We start from the raw sequence: 10,572 nt of genomic DNA on the forward strand, positions 1-10,572 counted from the left end.
CATGAATCCTACCCATAATCCTCCTCTGCAGTCACATGACAAACAGCCAAACACAGCAGAATGCTACAATATGCATTCCCTGACAACTAAATATCGCCTACATTATGTCATCAAACTATTGCACACAACAAATGTATTCAAGCAAAAGAAAGCAGACAACTTATGTTTTATTTCCACCATGTCTTGTCCTCTCCTTGAAAAGTGAAGCAAGGGAATGAGGAGCAGCAGCCTTTGTGTGTGCATGCAGCCTCAGTTTTAGTAGAAGTTACTTAATATATTCATGTTTATGTGCTGTCCAGAAAAAGCACTTAATTATTACTGGTAAAATAATATTAGCATTTACTTTTTTTGTACAGTAACATTGATATACGTAAAATATAATTGTTTATTTAGTAAATTCTAGTAGTTTGTAGATTTTGATTTTTTTCGTAAAATTTAAAAGAACAGTTGGATAAATGTTAATACACCCAAAGATCCTTTTTTCAGTGTGTATGATCACTTCCATAAGGCTTAAAATATATCTGGGCTGTAGCATTAGAAGTGGTTCTAGATCAGTGGTTCCCAAGTTTGGGGTAGTGAACCCACTGAGTCCTAAAACATCAAGGTGGGGTCTTGAAAAGATACTTAGAATTATTTACATTTAAGTTCTAACAACAATTTTTTTGTCTTAGTTATTACAAAAGAGTATGGTTAGTGTACTTAAATTTTGATAAATATAGCAGAATGAATGTAGTTACTATATCCATTTTTTATTTGGTGTGATACCAATGTTTATCATCCAAAAATAGTTGGGGGTACAGGTCTCTGCTCCTGTTATTTTGTGGGTGAAAAGCTGAAAAATTTGGGAAGCATGCTTTAGATTTATTGAAACTAAATTTAAAAGGGTTCAAGATGCCAAGATCAACTGTGAGATTATTTAAAGAGAGCATGTCTTGTACAGATTCTTTCAATGTGTTCAAAATTCAGCTGACAAACACACAAGCCTCTGTGGCTCATCAAGAAACTGAGAAACTTCACAAAGCTTTGGAGAAATGTTGGTAACTCCCTTATAAATGTTGTTTACCTACTAGTCTCCCAGGCACAGCCCAGTCTGGCTTTAGGACTGAGAGAGGGTAGATTTTTTTTGTAACTCATCATCTATAGCTTTAACAGTACATTACCTCTGTTGCCTATATAATTTTAAAGATCCCTTTGATCCCTTTTTACAGCCATCTTTTCCCTTTTTTCCTTGAAGCCCATCTTGAGAGAAATTCGTAAAAGTTTGACATCCTTTTCTTGGTTCTTCCTCAGGCTCACAGGTTGACATTAAGTCCAATCTAATGTAAAAAAAAAAAAAAAAACAGAGCACAACTGAGCCTGGATAAAATACTCCCATCCAACATGTTCAAATATCATTATAGCTATGACACTTACCCAGCATTCACCTTCATAAACTTCATGTTTTTCCTGTTGCTGCCACACTGGTCGCCACCTTGTTTCTTCATTACTGACCACGGCTGACAGACATTAGATCTGTCTGGAAATGACAACCCAGCACATACAGCGGGTAAAATAAGTATTGAATACGTCAAAATTTTTCTCAGTAAATATATTACTAGAGGTGCTAATGACATGAAATTTTCACCAGATGTTGGTAACAACCCAAGTGATCCATACATACAAAGAAATCAAACCATAAATGTCCAGAAATGAAGTTATTTGTAATAATGTGGAATGGCACAGGGAAAAAGTATTGAACACATGAAGAAAGGGAGGTGTAAAAAGGCATGGAAAGCCAAGACACCAGCTGAACTCTCTCAGTAATTAGAAAACAAGCCTGCCCCTTGTCAGTGCAAGTTAATATCAGCTGGTTCAGTCCCAAATGATGGCCAGGTATCACACAAGAACCATCTGATGATGGGTAAAAGTAAAGAGCTCTCTCAAGACCTTCACAACCTTATTGTTGCAAAGCATAATGATGGCATCGGTTACAGAAGAATGTCTAAACTTCTGAAGGTTCCAGTGAGCACTGTTGGGGCCATAATTCAGAAGTGGAAAGAACATTATTTCACCATAAACCGACCACGACCAGGTGCTCCTCACAAGATTTCTGACAGAGGAGTGAAAAGAATTATCAGAAGAGTTGTCCAAGAGCCAAGGACCACTTGTGGAGAGCTTCAGAAAGACCTGGAATTAGCAGGTACGATTGTTTCAAAGAAAACAATAAGTAATGCACTGAACCACCATGGCCTGTATGCACGCTCACCACGCAAGACTCCACTGCTGAAGAAACAGCATGTTGAAGCTCCTTTAAAGTTTGCTGCACAACATTTAAACAAGCCTGTGTAATACTGGGAGAATATAGTCTGGTCAGATGAGACCAACATTGAACTGTTTGGATGCCAGAATACACATCATGTTTGGAGGTCAAATGGCACTGCACATCAGCCCAAAAACACCATACCAGTGAAGTTTGGAGGTGGGAACATCATGGTGTGGGGCTGTTTTTCAGCATATGGTACTGGCAAACTTCAAATAATTGAAGGAAGGATGAGTGGAAAAATGTACAGAAACATTCTTGATAAAAATCTGCTTCCATCTACCAGGATGATGAAGATGAAACGTGGCTGGACATTTCAGCAAGACAATGAGCCCAAACACAAAGCCAAGGAAACTCTCAGTTGGTTTCAGAGAAAGAAACTAAAGCTGCTGGAATGGCCCAGCCAATCACCTGACCTGAATCCAACAGAAAATCTATGGAAAGAACTAAAGATCAGAGTTCATAGAAGAGGTCCACGAAACCTTCAAGATTTGAAGACTGTTTGTGTGGAAGAATGGGCCAAAATCACACCTGAGCAATGCATGCCACTAGTTTCTCCATACAGGAGGCGTCTTGAAGCTGTCATTGACAACAAAGGCTTTTGTACAAAGTATTAGATAAATTTCAGTAAGTGTGTTCAATACTTTTTCCCTGTGCCATTCCACATTATTACAAATAACTTCATTTCTGGACATTTATGGTTTGATTTCTTTGTATGTATGGATCACTTGGGTTGTTACCAACATCTGGTGAAAATTTCATGTCATTAGCACCTCTAGTAATATATTTACTGAGAAAAATGGTGACGTGTTCAATACTTATTTTACCCGCTGTACATTTAAGACTTTGTTTTTATACATATATATAAAAAAAATCGAATTACATTTAGGTCTGTTGGGTCCAAACAAATGCAACCATTTTTTAAATAACTGCATAACAAGCCAAAAACAAAATTAATCTGTGATCATGTCTCTCATTAGTACTATCAAAAAAGACAAATGAACATGGAGTGGTTCTGCAACTGAGAGATCATGAAAGACAACAAACACTTCTAAACTGTCAAAAATAAGAAGTTTTAAAAATAGAGAAGAAAGTATGCATAATTTGTGCACATTTAATTATCATTGTGGAATTTGCAAGTTTAGAAAACATTCTCAGACACCCGTTCCTCCTACGAAGTCCTTTAATTTTAGACACAAAACCACAAAGTGCTATGTGGGACAAAGCAACTTCCAAACCCCAGAAATCATTCCAGAAATTGCAGGAGAATCCCAGAGTAAGTCAACTTGCCAAACCAGAGGCAGCCACTTCCTCTGAACCAGGCTCAAGTTTAAACCAGGCCATGGGAGTGGCTTCAGAGGAAAAAACTTTCGTTTTAAATATCTTTAAACTAGTATTTTGCATAGACACTTTTCTACCTGTATATACAGTATTCATTGAGCTTTTATATAAAATAACTTTAAGCCAAATGGTTTGGAGTTTAAACACAAACAGGTCTGCTTACCTTGTGGATTGGAGTCTGACTGCTGTTCCAACATCTTAATCATTCGTTTCACTTCTGACTTGTTACCATCCTGTTGGTTGGTTCCTGGACTTTGATTACCACTTTTACCAGATGCAAGTAATGGTTGAGGTATAGAAGGCATGTTGGTGTTGGCTGCAGAAAAATAAAAATGCAGTGTTTCAAAAAAAATGCAGTGTTTCAATATTATCAGCATGATGTATCTGACAATGCATACAGTAAATAACAAACCAATGGAGTTCTATAGGCATCTGTCTGAGAACAGATAGTGCGACATATTTTTTAATGATTAAAAGTATCAACAATACAAATGTTTAGAGCAGACAAATACCTTATCCTACACCAGGATCTAGAATAATGTCATTTAAGACACAATACCAGAAAAACGATAGTGAAACATTTTCTTGAAATGTAATGTTGTAGTTTAATATATAAATGTAAGGCCTAGCATTCTTTGAAGAAAAGCACACCCCTTCAGGCTGGAGTTTTAGACAAAGAAATTATTGAATTATTATTTACTGAAAAATAAAACAGTGTTTGAAAAAAGAAACAGTGACATTGAAAAACTTGTGGTGATACTCTCATTTTACGCAGCAGCTATTTTTTTAAATGAGATCAGTTTTCAATGCCACTGCAAAGTTCTTTTAGTTATGTTGACACTGCAAGCTGCCACTGTTTTGGCTTCAGGGGGCGGGGTCAAACGGAGGGTTCATCCTCTAAATCTATCTGCAGTCCATCCAATGAAGGATCAGGTCCAAGTGCTGCTCTTCAGCTACTTGTTTTTTCAAAGTATCACCAATAGCTGCACAAACCAACAAGTGTTTCACACTGCCTAGACAATTTCAAAGTCTGGTGCAGGAAGTATCAACGCGTTCTCACTCCCACCGTGTTATGGAAAGCCTAAAGCACATGCATTGTAAAGCGTTTAAAACGCCGTTTTTTAATGTCAAAACGCTGTAAAATTCACGGTAAGCCCCGCCAGAACGCCAAACAGTATGTCCGTGAAGAAGCCTTCCATTTAATTACACCCCACTGACGCCAAAACAGTGGCAGCTTACAGTGACAACATAACTAAAACAACTTTGCATTGGAAACGTGGCAGATCAAATAAAAAGCTGCAGCGTAAAATAAGAGTATCATAAGTTTTTCAATATCACTGTTTGATATATCTGTACTAAACCTTTTTTTATTGCCAATATAAGCTGTCACTCTTTTAGCTCTAAAACAAGATCTCACACTCAGAATATGTTGTGAATGATTCTCTGTTAACAGTGGTGGGCAGCGCTAATCCAAAATTTAGCTCTGCAATTTCTAAAGCGCTTATGAAAATATTTAGGTCCGCAACTTCAAAAGTGCTCATGCCATAGAAAAACTAGCAGAAGCTAATTTTAAAGTGCAAGTTCAATTTGACACTTACTAGCTGGCAGCAATTCATGTACAATATGTGTACTGTATGTACAACACTGCCAACTAGCGGTGTATGAACCCTTTTACAGCTTAATCCTACAACAGCTGATTGCTGGGGATGTGATTTCCTGAAACAAACATTTAGCTCCTGGTGTAAAAATTAAAAAGTTGTTGAGGATTGCTAGTTCGGCTGCTTTTTTTGTCTTTTTCTTTTGTTTGTTGTAGATTTTTCATTAAAGAAGCATAATTATTGCAATTTTAAAACTGTTTATTGGAAAACTGAAGCGATGCACTCTGGGGACATGATGGATTTGATCTGTGACAGAATTCAGGAAACTGTCTTCCCTTCAAAATAAGAGCTTGGATTTCAAAGTTTTCCATGTAGTTGCTCCACTTGACCACTGGATGTCAGTCTTTACCAGCATAACATCTTTAAATCATTTCTGCGTCTCTAACCCCGTTGGCCGATTGCTTCGACCAATTACATCAAGTATTGAGCTCCACCGTTTAAACTACATTTTTTTAAAGGAGCTCCGATTGTAAAGTAAAACAAATCAATAAATACAAAATTTGAGTATGGATTACAAATGTTAACTGTTTTTGCTATTGTCTTCCTGCTACGTAAGCAGACACAAAGCATTGTGGGAAATGAGAACCATGGCCAAAAGCAACAGTCAGCAAGGATGTATACCTTCACAATAAGTGTGTTTATCTGGGAGGGGTGCTGTTGGATAGATCACATGTGTTGTGATTCATTGACAGCCATACCTTCCACTGTTCAAGATAATGATGACTGGTAGATAATTAGTTATTAGCGGTACTGAATTTTAATTTTAGAAAGTGCAAATCCACCTATGAATTATAAAAATTAGTAAGACCGCTAAAGCGCAAACGAAATATTTAGGTCCGCAATTAGCAGATTTGTGCTTTAGCGGGCTGGTGTCCACCACTGTCTGTTTATAAAATTGTTAAATTTTAGTTCAATAAAAGCAAAACCGATGCATGCAAACACATGCAAAACATTATCATCTGCTTTTCACTTTGCACGAGTGGACTGTAATAATAAATTTTAATGCATGTCCTCAACTTAAGTTAAGGTATAAAGTGAACTGTGAACGTTTGCGGTGTTACCTCTTAGTTGAGAAATGAATTGATGTTCTTCTGTCCCTCCTTGTGCCACATCTTTAGTATCACAGAATGGTTTTGGTTTGTTGTAAAGATCACAGTCCCCTGTTAGAAGATCTCCATGCTCCTTTAAGAGTCTGTGCATCTTCTCAATGTAATGGTTCAACTCAAGATCCCACTGGAACTGTGTGGAACGCTGGATCTTTTGTCTTGACACATCAGATGAAGTATCTCGTATCCTCCCTTCTCCAACACCTACGCTCTTTGTCTTGATGGGATCAGGAAGACGGGATGGTCCAGAGGCCATATTCCGAGTTTTTAGTCCTACCAGAAAATTCTCATATATACTTGTGAATCCAACCCCACAGTCTCGAGTCACTTTGTTCACTGTCTCCTGGGTTTGTTTTAAAATACTTTCAGCTAGATTTGCTGTATTTACACCAACTGAACGGGTTTCTGTGGTACACATATAGCCTTGAATCCTATTGCCGACAGACACTGTGCGAGAGAAAATGTGAGAGGTGTTGGTGTGCTTGTCTTGTTTACTGAGATGTGTATTCGTGCTAGAATTGTTGCTGAAGGCTTGGCTGGTGTTCGTAAATCGAGACACTGAACTGGATACAGTGTTGGTGAGCTGTGAGGCTGTTTGTGGTGATGCCATGATTCCCAGATCAACTCCTCTGACTACATCTGTGGTGAAACCTTGAGAAACCTTTTGCTTTGCCTCACCAACAGTCATACTGATGGAATAATCCTCATGAACCAACGATTGACACCTAATATTTGCTTTCTTGCACTCCAGATTCTCTACTGGTTCCTCTGTGTTGCTTTCTGCATCACACAGTTGAATCTCTGTAGCAGTTCCTTGTGTTCTTGTGGGAACTTGGATCCCCACAGCCTTTTCCCTGGTCTCCACTTGCTTCCTGACCTCCCAGTGTCTGATGGGCACATCTGGTCCTGTGCAAATGGTCTTCACTGTAGGCTCACAGGATACTCCCACACTTTTGACCTGCATTGTCTCTCCTGTGCCGGCATCTCGAAGCTCAACATGGTTCCCTACTCCCTGGCTGTTTGTGGACAGTTTTGTCTCCGTGCCTGTGCTGACAGTGGATGGATGAGCTAAGCAGGCTTTGTCAGCTCGATTTCTGGCTCCTGCAGCCTGAAGTTCCAGTTTCAGACAGACCAACTCTGTCTGGAGAGCTGATTCTTTCAACTCTGCTTCTAAGTGGCAAACTCTCTCCCTCAGGGCAGCATTTAGTTGTCTCTGGGCCTTAAGTTCTGCCTCTTGTTCGGAATAAAGTCCAAGATGAACCTCTGTTACTTCCGTTGCTATGGATGTTGTCTCTATTGGATCAGTGAATGTATATTTGCTTTCTTTAGAGGTTTTGGATGCAGTCATGTCCACATTTATATCAGTCCCAACAGCAACAGACTTACTAGCCTTAACTTGCACGGAGCTACAGCCTTTTTCTGTCAGTCCTTGTAAATGTCCATTTCTGATGGTTCTTTCCAATGCCTGCATTTCCTCTGATAGTTTCCTGAACTCTCTAAAGTCAGAGCTGTTATCTTTACCAACATCTTTAAGTTCTAGATCTGTATTCACCTTTTTCTCTGAGTCAGACCATTCTAAATTGCAAGATCTTTCCATATCCTCATTGTCACACTGGTTCTTCAGCTGAAGGACCAGCTGCCTCTTTTCTTCTTGGAGCACTGAGATTTTTACCTGGAGAATAGGGATGATCTTCACCTGTTCCTCTAGTTCCTTCAGCTTTGCTAAAGCTACCACCATCTGGTCACGAACATGCTGAAGCTGCATTGATCCAAGACTTGTAACTGGAGTAGTTCTGCCAGAGTTCTGTGGGCTCATTCTCAGGCTGCCAGTGCTGCCTCTACTTCCCAAGGATGAGCTAAGGTGGACACCCACATCAGCAGCAGTCTTGTTCACATTGATGTCCTGATAGGCACCCAGGCCAGTGAAGGGTGAGAGTGACCCAGGGGTACTCATACCCCCAAAGCTGGCTAGTCGACGGCGTGGAAGGGGCCGAGGTGGGGACTGGCTTGTCACATCTTGACTGAAGTGTTTGTGGGTCTCCAAGATTGTTTGTTCTATCACAGGACTTTGTCTCTGTAAATGTGGATGTCTTTCAGGCTGCCGAGATATTAACTCTGGGAATTTCTTAGACGTGCCAGGACTTTCAGTCCTGGAAGGTTTGCTGTCTAATGAAGAACCGTGTGGTGGAGGAAGAGGAGGTTTACTTTTTGCCGCAGAAGACATGCCCATTGATCTTGTATCATCACAGCCAGATGATGATAAAGATTCTGCAGAATGCCACTGGCCACTTTGTGGTTTTTCCACATTATTGAGAGCCACTCTGGGCCTCCTTTTAAGGCTTAGTCGCTTAATGGTGATGCCGTTTTGGTCTGTTTAAATTCAGCTATAAATATAATCAATCCCTGTGCAGTTAGAAATGCACTCCTCAATGCTTTGACCTGTTGGACCAACAGTGAAAAAGATTTACTTTCTTTACTTTCTTATAGTATCTCACTTGGCTCTGACTGTTGAAGAGTCAAGTTGGCAAACAGCTTTCAGAAGTCTCTAAAATGTCTCAAAACCTTGCAAGCATTCTCAATTTCCTCTAGTGATTTGCAGAGGGTTTTCAGGTTTGATATTTGAAACTTTTTCCCCCTCAAACTGCAGTAGTCACATGAATGTGATGAATTGTAGCAGACATCTCAAACCCTTCTTAATTCATAGTTCTAGTAAATTCTAGAGTTCTAGCGTAGAGCATGGGATCCCTCCCTATGACAGAAAACATCTGAGGTTACAGCTAACACCCAGGCTAAATAAATTGGTAACACTTTCTTTTACGGTACTCTTATTAATATGTAATTACAAGGTAATAAAAATTGTAATTAAATGTAATTACCATGTAATTACGTAGTAATTGGGGTACAAAAGAAAAACTACTGTTAGTAAAACTACCCTTACAATCAAATTACAATTCAATAGTAACTCAACACTATATATATAACCAAAAGAATGCAACTAAATTTTGGGGTTAGTGGTTAATTGCAATAAAATATAACTTTAAAACTGTCCAAATTACCTACTACTTATTTAGGTGTTATATAGTGAATTGTAATACATTACCAGGTAAGTGCTACATTACTGCTGACAATTACATAGTAAACGTGTACCCTAACTACCACATAATTACATGGTAATAAGGTAGTAATTACCATTTAATTACATTTTTTTATTACCTTGTAATTACATGGTAATAAGGGCACCATAAAAGAAAGCATTACCAAATTAAACTCATCTTTGTGATGTAACCCCCTGGTCCAAACAATGAGCAAAGTAGATGATGTCAAATCGGGCCAAGCAGGCCGGCCCGGATAGAATTGTGGGTCTTAGGGTTCCAGAATTGGGGTGGAACTGGGCCATAAGGTCTAATGCAAATACACTGAACCAAACAACCATTGAAATAATTACTATTTGTTTAAAAAATGGTTCAAAAAATCCTCATATTAAAATGTACACTAGTAAATAAACCATAAACATGAAGGCAGTTGTTAAAGTGGGCATGACAAAATAATGTGTACTACCTCAAATAGGTTTTCAAGTGGTGCACAGAAAAATAGGCATTGTTTAAAAAAATGCTGCTCAAAATGCATCTGCATGACTTGCTGGTTGTCAGCACTTGCAGATTCCATTGAGACTGTATCTGAAAATCTCAGCTTTCTTGCTATTTAAAGTCGACAAATTGTCTCCAACAGTGAAAGCCTGGTGAGATACAACTCTTACACAAATACAAGAACGCAAACACTGAGAAGAAAAAGCACAAATGTGATAAAGACCATATATATAATTTACTTTAAATCTAAAACCATTAATTTTGATAACACAAAAAGTTCTGAACATCTAATACATACATTTTATACACAGTCTCTACAAATATCCTTTTCTCATATTTACTATCTTTACAGTTTTAGTTTTCTTACCTCAGTTTATGTTCGTCAGTGAATATTTCGAGTCAAGTCTAAAGACTTCTTTCACCTCAGAAATGCTTCTATAATTGCGCAGTCGTCCCTCCAGAGGAGGAGGGACCAAGGAGGACTTTTCACTCACAGACACTGTTATGAGCAGAGACTTTTCCTCCCAAACAGTAAGTCTGTACATAGACAGAACCCACTCTATAATTACACTGCAACTCTA

At 38.6% G+C, this 10,572-nt stretch overlaps 1 protein-coding gene across 1 annotated transcript in view; it reads right to left on the bottom strand.

Moving 5' to 3' along the window:
• The window catches only part of LOC106534769 (KN motif and ankyrin repeat domain-containing protein 1), a gene marked incomplete at its 3' end in the record, with an annotated part of 20,559 nt that extends 9,987 nt beyond the window's left edge, over positions 1-10,572 (bottom strand). The window contains 5 exon segments of the mRNA XM_014031517.1: positions 1,161-1,316; positions 1,414-1,516; positions 3,804-3,956; positions 6,360-8,843; positions 10,359-10,572. Of these exon segments, the coding sequence (XP_013886971.1) occupies positions 1,161-1,316; positions 1,414-1,516; positions 3,804-3,956; positions 6,360-8,634 (2,687 nt within the window).

This window comes from Austrofundulus limnaeus, unplaced genomic scaffold (assembly GCF_001266775.1).
Source record: "Austrofundulus limnaeus strain Quisiro unplaced genomic scaffold, Austrofundulus_limnaeus-1.0 Scaffold1266, whole genome shotgun sequence".
In the NCBI taxonomy this organism is placed as follows: Eukaryota; Metazoa; Chordata; class Actinopteri; order Cyprinodontiformes; family Rivulidae; genus Austrofundulus; species Austrofundulus limnaeus.